This window comes from Spea bombifrons, chromosome 3, assembly GCF_027358695.1.
Source record: "Spea bombifrons isolate aSpeBom1 chromosome 3, aSpeBom1.2.pri, whole genome shotgun sequence".
Taxonomy (NCBI): domain Eukaryota; kingdom Metazoa; phylum Chordata; class Amphibia; order Anura; family Pelobatidae; genus Spea; species Spea bombifrons.
Genome location: NC_071089.1, coordinates 84,211,267 through 84,227,000, shown reverse-complemented (window position 1 = coordinate 84,227,000; position 15,734 = coordinate 84,211,267). Strand labels below are relative to the sequence as shown.

Genomic DNA, 15,734 nt, shown 5'->3' with positions numbered 1-15,734 from the left:
TAAATGTAATACCAGAATTATAGAACTCTTGTAGAGTAATTTTGGTATTCTCCATTAAACATGCTAGGCATATGCTTTGCTGGATAATCCAGCCACTGGCCCGTCACAGGTTGTATAGCAGCAGTAGTGGTCCAAACAACAGTAGCAAAGAGACATGGGGTCACATAAGGCAAGAAGTGGGGGCAGAAACCCAGCTGCTAAGACAATTTTTGTTCCAAGGACTTGCAAGGGCTTAATCTTTGAGTGGTCCAAGCAATGGGGAAGTTCACTGTCCATGGTGTTAGTTACATCACCTAAAAGACCAACCCGAAAACCATTAGGAGGTTTTTCCAATAAATAAGGTATTCTAGTATTTCTTTCAGCCATTTTTTTCTAATTCCTGTGGACTGGCAGGGGAAATCATAAATACTAAAAAAACACCAAGAGACATTGCTCCAGCTATTTTTGGACCCTACCCCTTTCTCCTAGCTAGTAGACTAGTTCATGGAGAACAAGATTTGTTTCACCTTCAACAAAGATCTCCCTGGCACTGCTATATAACCATTATATAGGAGGCTTTAGACCCAGGGGGTTGGCTGTAGTAGTGAAAGGTAGCTTAAAATACCTAGAATGGTGAATGTGAATATTGGATTGCTAGCTAGTTAATAGAGTTATTAGTTAGTAATAATTTAGTTATTGTCAAACTCAAACTCTCATTAATTTAAACACATGAGAACTTTTGAAAAACTGTTGTAATTTGTCCAAATTGTCCATATTTTGTGATTAATTAGAGTTATAGTCCAAAAACATGGTTATTTTACAAACTCTAGCAGTGCAATATATACCTTTTCAGGTTTCTAGTAAGTGATGTGATGTCAGTAGACAAATTAGGCAGCAGAGAGCCTTATGCCTCAATAAATTCAGGTCCCTCGCTGTTTTGTGTTATTTTCATAGCTGCTGGGCCCGAAGAGGCTGGTAGTGTAGTGGGTGAGAGCAGTGAGACCTCCTCCGAAGCTTTGGTGAGTGATCAATTAGTGGGTCATCATTCATTGCTTTGGAAGGCTGGATGTAGAGACTGGTTTGTCAGGAGAGGTTGCGTGTGAAAAGGAGCTTTAAAAGCCATCTCCCCTTCCTTGCATTCATCCAGAGTTTCCATACCCGGTGACTAGGTCTAACACAGTGAAGAAAGCCTGGCTTGTGCCCTCCCTGCACATGAAACGAGTAGAGCTGCTGAGCAGCTCTGTCTAAATAAGCCCCCCTCCCTGCACGGCTGCTGTCCGTGCTGAGAATAGCAGATGAAAAGGAAATGAAAGTGCCTCCCCAGTCTCAAGATGGTGGAGAGGGGGTGGATGCTGAGTGAGAATGTCAGGGGGAACAGAGAGGGATACCCAGGGAGGTGAGGGACTAGGCGAGGTGCAGCCAAATGCACAAACGTGAGCAACAAGACGCTGGAAGAGTAAACAAGATGCCCTGGGAGTGTGAACGGAATGCCCTGCAATATCTAACCAGACGCCCAGTGCTATATATACACACAGAGTATATGAATATCTGTGGGTGTGTATAAGTATACTGTATGTGTGCATGTGCGTGTGGATATGTAGGGTGGAGCAGAACAGAAGCTAGAAAAAATTGAGGAAATTGAGGAAAAGATGTCAGCAACAGATAGGACATTGCCAGAGAATGCTAAAAAATAGAATGGGATACAGCCTGGGTCTGTGTCATTATGCTTTTTCAATGCACGGACTGTGGACACATCACATCTAGAATGTTGAGTTGTGTGCACACGACCAGAGATTGTAAGTTCCCCAGGACCCTCTTCTCCCTTTGCACTAGTTTCTTATTGTATGAGACTTGGCACTTTCTTGCACATGAACAACAGTTAGAATGCTAGGTCTGGTATTGAAGTAAAGTAAGATACCAGAAGGCCTTACTGTGGTGGACATACAATTGTGGGAAATTAGGACTATCCCACTCAACATGGGAAACTTGGAGTATTATACAATTGTGCAAAATGTATTCTGTTTGCAAACCTTTTTACTAAAACTATATAGCTTTGTTTATGAATGAAACAGTGACAGCTACTCATGAATAATCTATTAGTACTAATATCTTTAACATTAGATATCTGTCAGAGCAAAACTATATTCAAGCCAAAAAAGCAATGAATAAATAACTTGAATCACTTTTTTTTTAAATTACAATCTTGCAGTTGATGAGTTCTGTAATTTAAATAAAGTATGTGGTGTTCCTATACTTCATTACAACATAATCTTTAAATTTTAAATTCTGATTTCTAAAACACCTGTCCGTGCTGTCATGAATATGCAGCAGAAAACATCTTCAGCTCAAGGGGGAAATAAACTTTTCCACCTTACGAAATTTTCAATTAAAAAATAAACCATGGGTGCACAGGAGCGAGGACCGCGTTTTGCAAAAGATTGTAGTAGTTTCTCTTTTATGTTGCCATTTTATACTGATAAAAGTTTATAGGCAGATCATAAGTCAGCTCTTGAATTGACTTCATAATTTGGGAAGTAATGGCCTTTTTACCGCCGAGTTAAAGCATCAGCTGTATGGTAAACACTGCTTGTAGGACACTGTAATCTAATCACGCTCACTTGATGCATTCCTGCGGCAGGGAGACTGATGGAGAATTTCAATGTGCTCCTGGCAAGGTTGCTCAAAACGCCATCCCTCGTGAGAATACTTAGGAACATGTAGCAAGTGGTTGAGGTAACAATACACTTGGAATGATAAATAGCCCTGAGAATGATACAAGTGAACAATAACATGTATCACTTATAATAAACCTTGGAGGGCTCCCTGGGGACAGCAACGTAACACCATTTTTTTTTCTAGCTCAGCAAAAAATCAAAAACTCAGGTATAATGGAGACCCGGAAAACTTTTCTACAGATTGAGTTTAGACTGAAGGCTCTCGAGCAGGGCCCTCATGCTCCTGCCATTCCTTTGTATAACAGTACACACTTACCATATTGCAACTAAATAATTTTTTTGCAGAAAATTTACTGGTGTGGGGTGGATTGGAGAAGCTGTAGTGTGCTACTGTAGTGTGTTTTAGTTCTTTATTAAATACTGTTCTTCTCCTGAGTAGAGTTTAGTTGATTAAGAAATCAATTTTTTTTTTTTTTTTTTTTTTTTTTACTAATGGAAATACTATTTAATATAAATACGATATAAAGTTGTTTCTTTTTGATGCTGTAGGTGTCCAGTAATCAGTTTGTCTTCTCAGGCCAATCACACGTAAACAGTTTTTAATGAATAAACTAAATAATTAAAATAATGAAATAAAAAAACACACAATACTGAATTCTAGTACTACTTTTTTACTTATCATACTACATTAATTCTACAATGAACCTATAACTATATACAGAATGTAAACGTGACGTATTCCGGTGAGATGTTCTTACGGAATTCCCCTCATCCTGTCTTCCATCGATGAGAAGTCCACGTCATTGGCATAGTAGCAGACGGCTCCGCATGCCAGGATGACCAGCAGGACGACAAGCGCAAAGGCCACGGTCAGGTAAATAGTGGCTTTACTGCTCAGTGATTTCTCCGACCCAAAGATGGTCTTCATGATGGAATCGGAGAAACGCGATGGAGGGGCAGGAGGGGCAGGAAGCGCTATATCCAGCGACACAGGTGACCTCACAACGGCGTCAAATATTTCTCCCAGATGGCTGTCTGCCGTGTACTCGATCCGGGATACGTTTACAAAAAAGAATTTTATGGCAATGACATCATCGTCCTCGTCTGTGATTTCACAGGCGTAGGTGCCCTGGTGGTAGGCCCTCGTCGGCTGAATCAAAAGAGTCAGGTCTTCTCCAGTATGAATGTTCTTAAAGTAGGAGAGGTCTTTTGTCCGGACTCTTTCTGCAAATTTCCACGTCACCGAAATATCCTCCGGGATGGTAAACGCGGTGTTGCAGTCGACGGATGTCCTTGCCGGTTCTCTGATGTGGACGTCTTCAAGGGGACAATCCACAGGGAGGTCGCACTCCACGTCCAGACACTCCTTGCAGCTGAACACTTGAGCCGCTTTCTGCAACCCACAAGGAGGCTTGCACGCATCGGGTTTGTGCTTTGCTGCCATGTCCTTTATCCGTGCCGTGTACTCCGTGGCAAGACGTTCAAGGCTTATAAACCAATTATCAGAGTCCTCCTTCTTGATGCTCTTGGTATAGCCTTGAAGAAGTTCCTTCACTTTGTCTTTTTGGGAGTATGGGATCAGGATCTCACTGGCATTCTGGAAAAAGCCCTTCACTTTGTCTTGACACTGTTTAACCTTCCATGATGTCCTCTCACTGATGAAGGTGCAGACATCTACCTGATCTTGTGGCGTGGTGAAACACGTGTAGCAACAGCGACTCAGTGATGGCGCTAAGCACATGACTATGAGCCACAGCGAGACGCAGCCGCGTCCGCATCCAAAATAAAGAGCTGGCATCTCGTGCCTGATCATTTGCTTCATTCGCAAATCCTGTATAAAGAAAAAATAGGATTGAGCTCAGGGGCCACCATGTTAATTATCTTGGGGCTGGTAAATGCCCCTCTCCCCCCCAACCCTGCAATGTTTAAGTAGTTTAAGTCCCTAAACCCTAAAGATGCTAAAGATGAGAACCAGCAACATAGTTTGATGTCTAGTCACTGGAGTCCAAGCTGGCCTCTTAATCAAAGATTGGTTATAAAGTATCAGGTTGATGTTATTTTTGGCCTGCTTGGTCTGTGGTGAATAGCGCGTTGTAATGCTGCATGAGTTGGTTGTCATCAGGGTTGATCGTCTCCAAGATGGACTCGTCGCTAGGACTTTGGTTCTGAAACAGCAGAGATATCTAAACACGTCTGTACTCACCTGTCCTCGAAAGAGACTGAGAGCCGTCTGTGACGCGGCAGCATTTACAGTCTAGGATAGAATGTTCGTGGAGCAGGCGATGATGACATCACAATGAGCAGCAAGACAGGTTGCATCATTTCGTGACGTTACAAGACACTTCCATCCTTTCAGTAGCATGCGTGTTACAGACTATTTCAGATTATTCATTCTACATTTTTAATCAAAATCCCAAGATCTCTGGATCTCTCTGACTTTTGGTCCCAAACCAGCAGATTTATGTAAAAAGTCTTCTGAAGCTGCTAACCGGTCCTTGGGAGAAGCGGTGACGCTGCAGCCTTTACTGTCTACAATAGAATGTTGATGCAGAAGACAGAGGGCTGACATCATAATGGTCACTAACACAGGCTGTAACATTCGATGACGTTACTGGGTCATTTAACCCTTTCAGTACATGCCTATGGGATCGCAGATAAGCTGTTTTAAGGCCATTGATTCTAAATTTGTCCCCCAAAGACGAGGTTTTTCTGGATGTCTCTGTGTGATTTCATCAGTTTTAGTCATTTGGCTTGACCTGTTTGCAGTTATGGATATGCGAATATCTGACCCTGTCCGGGAGACTTCGCTGGAGTTTCACTGATCACCGAGGACACGAGGAGACGTCTTATGATAGAACCCAAGGGTTAATGATGTGATTGATATGAATGTGAATACGGACAGCTCCTCCTTATTACCGCCGAGTGAAGGGCAGTAATGAAATAACTTACAGCTTATTTTCACGGGTTATTATTGTCTTTCTTCTGCTGGTCTGATTGTCGTTGAGACCGGCAGATCGGCCCCATTCGGCCCCCGTCCAGTCTAACCGTTTCTCCCGCTGTAAAGACTCAAACCTCAATCAGTCGCTGGTCTCGTCTCAGATTAAGGAGCCGTATGTCTATCCCATGCATGTTTAATACCCCTCACTCTATTACCCTCTACCACCTCTGCTGGGAGGCTGTTCCAGTTATCTACCACCCTCTTAGTAAAGTAAAAAAAATAAAAATGAATGTATTGCAATTATATAATTTGTATCTTGTATATTGTGATTTAACATTTCACCATTTATTTTTTTATATAAGGGGGGTCTTCTCAGGCCAATCACACGTAAACAGTTTTTAATGAATAAACTAAATAATTAAAATAATGAAATAAAAAACACACAATACTGAATTCTAGTACTACTTTTTTACTTATCATACTACATTAATTCTACAATGAACCTATAACTATATACAGAATGTAAACGTGACGTATTCCGGTGAGATGTTCTTACGGAATTCCCCTCATCCTGTCTTCCATCGATGAGAAGTCCACGTCATTGGCATAGTAGCAGACGGCTCCGCATGCCAGGATGACCAGCAGGACGACAAGCGCAAAGGCCACGGTCAGGTAAATAGTGGCTTTACTGCTCAGTGATTTCTCCGACCCAAAGATGGTCTTCATGATGGAATCGGAGAAACGCGATGGAGGGGCAGGAGGGGCAGGAAGCGCTATATCCAGCGACACAGGTGACCTCACAACGGCGTCAAATATTTCTCCCAGCTGGCTGTCTGCCGTGTACTCGATCCGGGATACGTTTACAAAAAAGAATTTTATGGCAATGACATCATCGTCCTCGTCTGTGATTTCACAGGCGTAGGTGCCCTGGTGGTAGGCCCTCGTCGGCTGAATCAAAAGAGTCAGGTCTTCTCCAGTATGAATGTTCTTAAAGTAGGAGAGGTCTTTTGTCCGGACTCTTTCTGCAAATTTCCACGTCACCGAAATATCCTCCGGGATGGTAAACGCGGTGTTGCAGTCGACGGATGTCCTTGCCGGTTCTCTGATGTGGACGTCTTCAAGGGGACAATCCACAGGGAGGTCGCACTCCACGTCCAGACACTCCTTGCAGCTGAACACTTGAGCCGCTTTCTGCAACCCACAAGGAGGCTTGCACGCATCGGGTTTGTGCTTTGCTGCCATGTCCTTTATCCGTGCCGTGTACTCCGTGGCAAGACGTTCAAGGCTTATAAACCAATTATCAGAGTCCTCCTTCTTGATGCTCTTGGTATAGCCTTGAAGAAGTTCCTTCACTTTGTCTTTTTGGGAGTATGGGATCAGGATCTCACTGGCATTCTGGAAAAAGCCCTTCACTTTGTCTTGACACTGTTTAACCTTCCATGATGTCCTCTCACTGATGAAGGTGCAGACATCTACCTGATCTTGTGGCGTGGTGAAACACGTGTAGCAACAGCGACTCAGTGATGGCGCTAAGCACATGACTATGAGCCACAGCGAGACGCAGCCGCGTCCGCATCCAAAATAAAGAGCTGGCATCTCGTGCCTGATCATTTGCTTCATTCGCAAATCCTGTATAAAGAAAAAATAGGATTGAGCTCAGGGGCCACCATGTTAATTATCTTGGGGCCGGTAAATGCCCCTCTCCCCCCCCCAACCCTGCAATGTTTAAGTAGTTTAAGTCCCTAAACCCTAAAGATGCTTAAGATGAGAACCAGCAACATAGTTTGATGTCTAGTCACTGGAGTCCAAGCTGGCCTCTTAATCAAAGATTGGTTATAAAGTATCAGGTTGATGTTATTTTTGGCCTGCTTGGTCTGTGGTGAATAGCGCGTTGTAATGCTGCATGAGTTGGTTGTCATCAGGGTTGATCGTCTCCAAGATGGACTCGTCGCTAGGACTTTGGTTCTGAAACAGCAGAGATATCTAAACACGTCTGTACTCACCTGTCCTCGAAAGAGACTGAGAGCCGTCTGTGACGCGGCAGCATTTACAGTCTAGGATAGAATGTTCGTGGAGCAGGCGATGATGACATCACAATGAGCAGCAAGACAGGTTGCATCATTTCGTGACGTTACAAGATACTTCCATCCTTTCAGTAGCATGCGTGTTACAGACTATTTCAGATTATTCATTCTACATTTTTAATCAAAATCCCAAGATCTCTGGATCTCTCTGACTTTTGGTCCCAAACCAGCAGATTTATGTAAAAAGTCTTCTGAAGCTGCTAACCGGTCCTTGGGAGAAGCGGTGACGCTGCAGCCTTTACTGTCTACAATAGAATGTTGATGCAGAACACAGAGGGCTGACATCATAATGGTCACTAACACAGACTGTAACATTCGATGACGTTACTGGGTCATTTAACCCTTTCAGTACATGCCTATGGGATCGCAGATAAGCTGTTTTAAGGCCATTGATTCTAAATTTGTCCCCCAAAGACGAGGTTTTTCTGGATGTCTCTGTGTGATTTCATCAGTTTTAGTCATTTGGCTTGACCTGTTTGCAGTTATGGATATGCGAATATCTGACCCTGTCCGGGAGACTTCGCTGGAGTTTCACTGATCACCGAGGACACGAGGAGACGTCTTATGATAGAACCCAAGGGTTAATGATGTGATTGATATGAATGTGAATACGGACAGCTCCTCCTTATTACCGCCGAGTGAAGGGCAGTAATGAAATAACTTACAGCTTATTTTCACGGGTTATTATTGTCTTTCTTCTGCTGGTCTGATTGTCGTTGAGACCGGCAGATCGGCCCCATTCGGCCCCCGTCCAGTCTAACCGTTTCTCCCGCTGTAAAGACTCAAACCTCAATCAGTCGCTTGTCTCGTCTCAGATTAAGGAGCCGTATGTCTATCCCATGCATGTTTAATACCCCTCACTCTATTACCCTCTACCACCTCTGCTGGGAGGCTGTTCCAGTTATCTACCACCCTCTTAGTAAAGTAAAAAAAATAAAAATGAATGTATTGCAATTATATAATTTGTATCTTGTATATTGTGATTTAACATTTCACCATTTATTTTTTTATATAAGGGGGGTAATATTCCTAATTTTGTTATTACTATTATTATGGTTTACTTCAATAAACAAAGGTATGTTTTTTGCTACATTTTTACATATATGTTGGGTTTTTTTTGCAGTTTTTATTTTAATCGTTCATATATTTTTTCTGATATTTTTCCAGCTTTTGTGCGTTTACCTGAGAAATGAAGTTTGGTTTTCCCACACAGGCTGTCCAAGCAAAAATATTTTGTTAAATGATAAAAATAAACCATACATTTTTTAAAATATTCTTACTTTACTGTATGTTTTTTCACCTGTCTAAAACATTTCTGCGCAGTACTTTGTATACATATATGTGTGTGTGTATACACATACATACATATACATAAATATATATAATACACACACATATATAGATATATATATACATATACATATACACACACACATATACATATATATATACATACCCATATATACACACACACACATATATACACACATATATACACACACACATATATACACACATATATACACACACACATATATACACACACACACACACACATATATATATATATATATATATATATATATATATATATATATCCTTTTGCTGCGTTTCCAGCTAGGGGTAAATGAGGACACCGCTCTGGTTGAATATTTTTTCCCCAAAATAAAATCCCAAATAAATTAAAATGTATAGGAAATAGATTCCAGGAACTTAGAAGAGAGGGGTTTGTGGGGGGGGGGGCACGTATAAATGTCATTTAACTCCTTTAATGTGTTTTGGTTACAAAATGAAATTGTTAGTGAGGTGAAGTCCTTCTAGCTCCGGAAGCGTTAAAGTGTCACTTAACTAACACCCTTTTTTTTCCCCCTCGGGTATTTTGGGAATGATCAGTGAATGTAAAGTGTTAATGTCTACCTGCAAAGCAGTCTAGAGCTGAAAGAGTTAATTGTGTTTCATCTGTCTCGCGTGTTTAAATTCCCTCATTGTATTAGCCTCTACCACTTCTTCTGCGTGGCTGCTCCGCTTATCCACTGCCCTCTCAGTAACATAAAAATTCATTACATTCCATCTGAGCTTCTGACCCTCTAGTTTCAGTTGATGAACTTTGGTTCTAAGATTTCTGCTCCTTGTTGCTTTTTTTCCCTGGAGGTCTGGAAGTGTCGATGAAGTAACCAATGGCCTGATATACAGGTGGGCCGCTGGCCGACAGCACCTGATACTTTCCCAAGTGTTGCATCTGGCTGGGCACTAATGTCATTTGACACTAATGACCTCATTATGATGCGATCGGCACCTGGGATCCAGACCATGACTTCATTTTTTATCTGCATAGAATGCAGCTTCATCCACCAGGTGAGGGAAACAAACCGCATTATCATTTTCTCATGTATAAGTAGCATTTATTATAGAAAACAACAATGGGGAATTGGGGAAATATTCTGATTTAGGAATATTTGGTGCCCGCCGTAAAAAGGGCGGCGTGCGCGGTCCCAGGAACGGCAGCTTTAGAACAGCGGCTGCCAGCTGATTCCCCGTTTTAAAGGACAAATGAAGAAATATTCAGAAATAGATTCTGATGCTCCTTCTGTAGTCTGCCATTCCTGTAGTGAACCCTCCTTGTATATTCCAATTACCACCTCTGCTGGAAAGCTATACTATGTAGTAACTACTATTTCAAAAGAAAAATCAATAAATGCATCACTCCTATGACGAGACTTATTACTAGGCTTTCAGGAATCAGATTTTATATGGCTTTTGCGTTTTCGGTTTATTTGAAACAAAACTTTAGACTTATTAGCGAGCCAAACATCCATTCCTGGTTTTTGCACCCTGTGGGGTTATTAACATCACCCACAAGGCATTGAAGCAGCAAATTACTTAAAAATAGAGTTTGTATGGACCTGAATGCACACGAATTATTATTATTACTATTTGTATTATTATTATTTATTATTGTTATTATTTTCACCTTAACTCCATAAAATAAACCCAATATGGTCTTATCTTACTGCACAAAGCTATAATCCCAAGGTTCTAAAGATGTCAAGCTCTAATTACCCCTAGGATGGTGCACTTTAACCCAAAATATTTTCCTTCCCCAAAAAATATTAATCCAAAAATAATTAAACCATAAAAAAAAATTATTTTTATTTTACGTTACTTTATTTATATAATTTGTAGCAAAAGAATTACAAACATTCGACAGACTATGTTACAGATAACATTTTTTTTTTTTTCCAATTAATTTTTATTGAAAGGTTTTTCAAATAACAGATAAGTATAACTTTTAAGATAGGAATACAGAAAAAGAGAAAAAAAAGGGAGGGGTTCAGCTACTTACAATAGTTAATGTAAATTTTTCATATATACTGTAGTACATCCATATGAGAGTATAATGAGATGTACAATCACAAGGTACAATCTTAATATATCACAGTTGAACTTAGAAAATGACACAGTACACTTCTCTTTTTTTCTTTTTTTCCCAAGTAGAGTCCCATTCTGACCTAAATTTGTTACGAAGCTTCCTATCAAATTCATCCCAATGGTACTTTAATGTAGGGTATTCTATCGTCAAATGACGTACACTGAGTTCTAAAGATTTATTTTCTTTATAAAGTGTCAACAATTCTTGTGTATTTGGGACAGTTTGTTTACCCCAGTGTCTAGGGAGAATAGAAGTGACAGCAATTAATAAATGGGAAAGGATAATTCTCTGTACTTTGGGAATAACATTGGGAATCACTTTGAATAAAACCATCTTTGGGGTCAGAGAGTTAATAGAAGTTGTTATTAATTTGACCATTGTGAGAATATGTGACCAGAAGGGGGTCAGTTTGGTACAGGACCACCATATATGTTCCATATGTCCTACTGCTCCACAGCCTCTCCAACAAAGTGGGGACTGAGATGATTTCATAATATTGAGTTTAGAAGGATATAAATACCATCTATAAAATATCTTAAGATGGTTTTCCCAATGCGAAGCACACTGAGTGACCCCTTGTAGACCATTTCTAATCCTAAACCATTCAGACAGATCCATTTCAAAACCTAGTTCTTTTTCCCAACTAATCATATGAGAATGTTTATTAGAAAGACTAGATGAGAAGTAACTATAGCACTTGGTGATCATGTGTGCTTTATTGGGATGGTTTAAGCAGATGTTCTCTAGGTTTGTGAGGGGTATTGACCAGTCCTTCATGTCTTCTGCAGGGCAATCAATGGAACTTCTAATAACATTTAGTATGATGTCATATTGAATCCGCATTGTTTCTGGTAAATTGTATTCTGCCTGTAGAGTGTCAAATGCCTTAATAGTGTTGCCCAAGAAAAGATCGTTTACATAATGAAATCCATAAGAGTTCCATGTATCTGTGTCAATATTTTCAGGTGTTTTAATCGGGGCTATAGCTGTAAGTGGGGTGGCTCTAGAGCCTCTTTTGAGCTGGAGTGTGTTACATAAAGCATTCCAAGAGTAAGTTGTTGCTCTAAGAGGTGGAGGCCATTTCACCTGGTTTATTTTATTGTCAAGGTTGTACCATAAGGCATCTAATGGGGAAAGTGAGCCTAATATAAATTTTTCTATGTATACCCACTTTGGCTTGTCAGAGTGAATATAAAATTTTATATTGGTGGCTGTGTTTGTGGCTAACTAATATTTATGGAAATCAGGGATGCCTAATCCACCATGTATCTTGTTTCTCTGTAGAACTTCCAGTTTTATTCTTGGGAAAGATTTTCCCCATATATATCTTCTGATATCTGTTTTTATCATTTTAAAGAATGTTGAGGGAAGTATTATTGGAACTGTGCGGATTATATATAGGAGTTTTGGAAACAAAGACATTTTAAGGGCGGCAACTCTGCCTAGCCAGGACAGCTCATATTTTCCCCATGACCGGAGTTCTTCTCTTAGCAAAGGCCAAATCTTTTTAAAATTATATTCATAAAGATTAAACAAATTTTTAGTTAACTGTATCCCCAGAAATGATATGTCCTTAGTTTGCCAGATAAAACTGTACTTTTGTTTAAGTGAATTCAATGTGTCAGAAGGTATATAATATGGAAGAGCTTGTGTCTTTGTGATGTTTAATTTATAATATGATATATTTCCGAAATCATGCAATATTGAAAAAAGTGCATCTAGAGATTCTTCAGGGCGGGTTAAAGACAGCATTATATCGTCGGCATATAGACCTAGCTTGTAGGTATTGTCACCTAATCTGACACCATGTATGTTATCGGCTTCTCTTATTTTATCTGCCAATGGTTCTAAGGCTAGTATGAACAAGATAGGTGATAATGGGCATCCTTGTCTAGTACCATTTGATAAATGGAAAGGTGTGGAGATTGTACTTGAGGTGGAGACGACTGCAGCAGGGTGACTATAGAGGGCCATCACCATTTTAATAAATTCTATGGGGAAACCTTTGTAAATTAAGACCTGTTCTAAATATTTCCAGTGCACTCTATCAAACGCCTTCTCTGCATCCAAAGAAAGGAGCAGAGAAGGCATCTGTTTTGAAGACATCCAGTAAGTGAGATCAATAAATTTTCTTGTGTTGTCAGATGGTTGTCTATCTTTCATAAATCCCACCTGGTCGTTATCAATGAGGTAAGGCACAATATTAGATAGTGTTTTTGCTATTACTTTGGCGTAAATTTTTGAGTCATTATTTATTAATGAAATGGGCCTGAAATTGGCACATGTGTCTGGTGTTTTTCCTGGCTTGGGAATAGTGATAATTTTTGCCGTCAGAGATTCTTGTGACATCTGCCCTTTTGATTTGTATTCGTTGAACATGGATGTCATATGTGGTGTTAGTAGGGGTGCATGTGTCTTGTAGTAAAGCATAGTGAACCCATCTGGGCCAGGTGCTTTTCCAGATGGGAAACTTTTAATAGCTGTTCCTACTTCCTCCTCTGATATTGGGTCAGTCAAGGTGGATATATCCTTTTGCTTCACTTTTTTATGAGTTATTGTTTCTAAGAAACCTTGTATGTCTGCTATAGATGGTTGAAAAGTATGAGGATCATCTTTCAGATTATAAAGGCCTTTATAGTATGTAGCGAATTTTTGACCTATCTTAGAGGGGTGTGTGATTTTTGTGCGATCTTCATTTTTTAGGTATGCTATACGAGTTTGTGTCGACATATTTTTAAGCTTGGAAGCTAGAAGAGACGAGGCTTTGTTACCTTTTGAGTAGTATGTGATTTTTAATTGCCTAATCATTCTAGCTGTGTGTTCTAGTCTTATGATTTCAATTTTTTCCTTTGTGTCTTTTATTATTTTAGACAACGACTCTGAAGGACCAAATTTGTTCGCCTGTTGTAAGTTATATAGTTCCCTTTCAAGGGATATTGAAGAAGATCTAGCTTTCTTTTTTAGGAAGGATGCTCTTTGTATGAAATAACCTGAGGGTAGCCTTATGGGCGTTCCACAGGGTTTCCTTTGAAATATCTTCTGTGTTATTTTCTTTAAAGTAGTTTTTCAAATTCGTCTCAACTAACCGTGTGTTCTCTTCTCCTATTAGGAGATGATCTCCAAGTCTCCATGATATGGGGGTGTGAGAGTTGAAATGTTCTTTAATTTGTAAAGTGATAGGGGCATGGTCGGACCAATCTATTGTTTTAATTTCTGATTTTACAATGTGTTGTAGCATGTTTTCCTCTACCAGAAATCTATCAATTCTTGAGTACATATTGTGGGGTGTGGAGTAATATGTGTAGTCTCTAGTATCATCATGAGTCACTCTCCAACTATCATAAAGCCCATTCTCAAAGAGTTACTTGGAGCATAATGTAGCAGTTTTTGCCATCTGATTGTGCTTTTTTGATATCTGTTTTTGTCTCACTGTGTCTAGTTCAAAGTCGATTACAAAATTTCTCCTTTTTTGCTGCATTATAGCTCCACTCTATCCCTTATCTTTCATTTCTTATTTATATTATATATATATTTTAAATAGATTTATATTTTACCTTTTAAAATTGTTTTTTTTCTCTCTATTTAGTATAATATTACATTTATATAGATGTATAATATATTATATTTTATATTGGGGTAATATTTATTTATAAATTTTTACATCTAAAATACATATATTATATATTATAACATTTTATCTTAATATCTCCGATATATATTCAACACACATCATAATAAAATATAGTATTTTATCTTATTTTTCTATTATATCTTAGCCATTTTTACATATGTATTTACAATATACTGTATTAACTATAATATTTTATTTTAATATCGTAGTACTTTGTACATATAGATTTGCAATATATTATACAGACAGAACCACTTCCTTTATCGATTTTATACAAGTAAATTAACACTAATTTTCTTAGTAATAATAGAACTAGATCCCCATCACCTTGATCTCTATATTCATATGACACTTCTTCTATTTTCACTCTTTTTAGTATCTTTATTATCCTAAAAATATGTTTTATTTTTATCTCACTATTTTTCCATGATATTTAACATATAATCTATCATGGATAATTATCTGGTTTATTTAATCTCTATTGTAAAAGATGGAATACATTTCATTTATATAAATACACAAAAATAAATTCAGACACTTTATTTTATTTATTTTATTTTTATTTATTTGAATTTTTCTTCACTTTATTCACATAAATGTATTAAAAACACAGCCACATGTAACAGTAATAATTTAAATAAATTAACATATCACACTCTATGATATTCTTACATGAATAAATTAAATTAATTAAATTAATTATCTAAGCACATTTCTTTTGAATAATAGTCATAAATATTATACACGTAGTTTTCATAACACAAATGATTTAATATTTGCATAGACACTTTAGAAAGGGTTGTAACACACTCGGGGTATTTGCCTTCTTCTGTATTCTCCAAGTCTTCCTCCTGTCCCGTCTTCCTCCCGTCCGGTCCATTTTTTCAGATATAGCGGTCGATTACAAGTTCACTTACCTGTTAGATTAATTCTAACCATTTGTATTCTTTCATTTCCCATGTATTGGGAGAATCGCGGCATGATCTCCCCAAACGAA

The 15,734-nt window shown here is 38.8% G+C and overlaps 2 protein-coding genes across 2 annotated transcripts; both read right to left on the bottom strand.

Annotated features, from left to right (window-relative positions):
* Nucleotides 1-3,408: 3,408 nt before the first annotated feature.
* Nucleotides 3,409-4,967, bottom strand: LOC128484058 (sperm acrosome membrane-associated protein 6-like). Its single transcript, XM_053460375.1, has 2 exons — nt 4,858-4,967; nt 3,409-4,485 (listed from the first exon to the last, which is right to left on the bottom strand). Exon 2 carries the CDS (start codon nt 4,474-4,476, stop codon nt 3,409-3,411), a length of 1,068 nt encoding a protein of 355 aa, XP_053316350.1. The 5' UTR covers nt 4,477-4,485; nt 4,858-4,967.
* Nucleotides 4,968-6,144: 1,177 nt separating this feature from the next.
* Nucleotides 6,145-7,775, bottom strand: LOC128484057 (sperm acrosome membrane-associated protein 6-like). The gene is made up of 2 exons (XM_053460374.1): nt 7,596-7,775; nt 6,145-7,221 (listed from the first exon to the last, which is right to left on the bottom strand). The coding sequence occupies exon 2, from the start codon at nt 7,210-7,212 to the stop codon at nt 6,145-6,147; it is 1,068 nt and encodes a 355-aa protein (XP_053316349.1). The 5' UTR covers nt 7,213-7,221; nt 7,596-7,775.
* Between the last annotated feature and the right edge of the window lie 7,959 nt (nt 7,776-15,734).

What these genes read in the sequence shown, in the direction of transcription:
- LOC128484058 (XM_053460375.1), bottom strand. Translation starts at nt 4,476, where the DNA reads ATGAAGCAAATGATCAGGCACGAGATGCCAGCTCTTTATTTTGGATGC.
- LOC128484057 (XM_053460374.1), bottom strand. Translation starts at nt 7,212, where the DNA reads ATGAAGCAAATGATCAGGCACGAGATGCCAGCTCTTTATTTTGGATGC.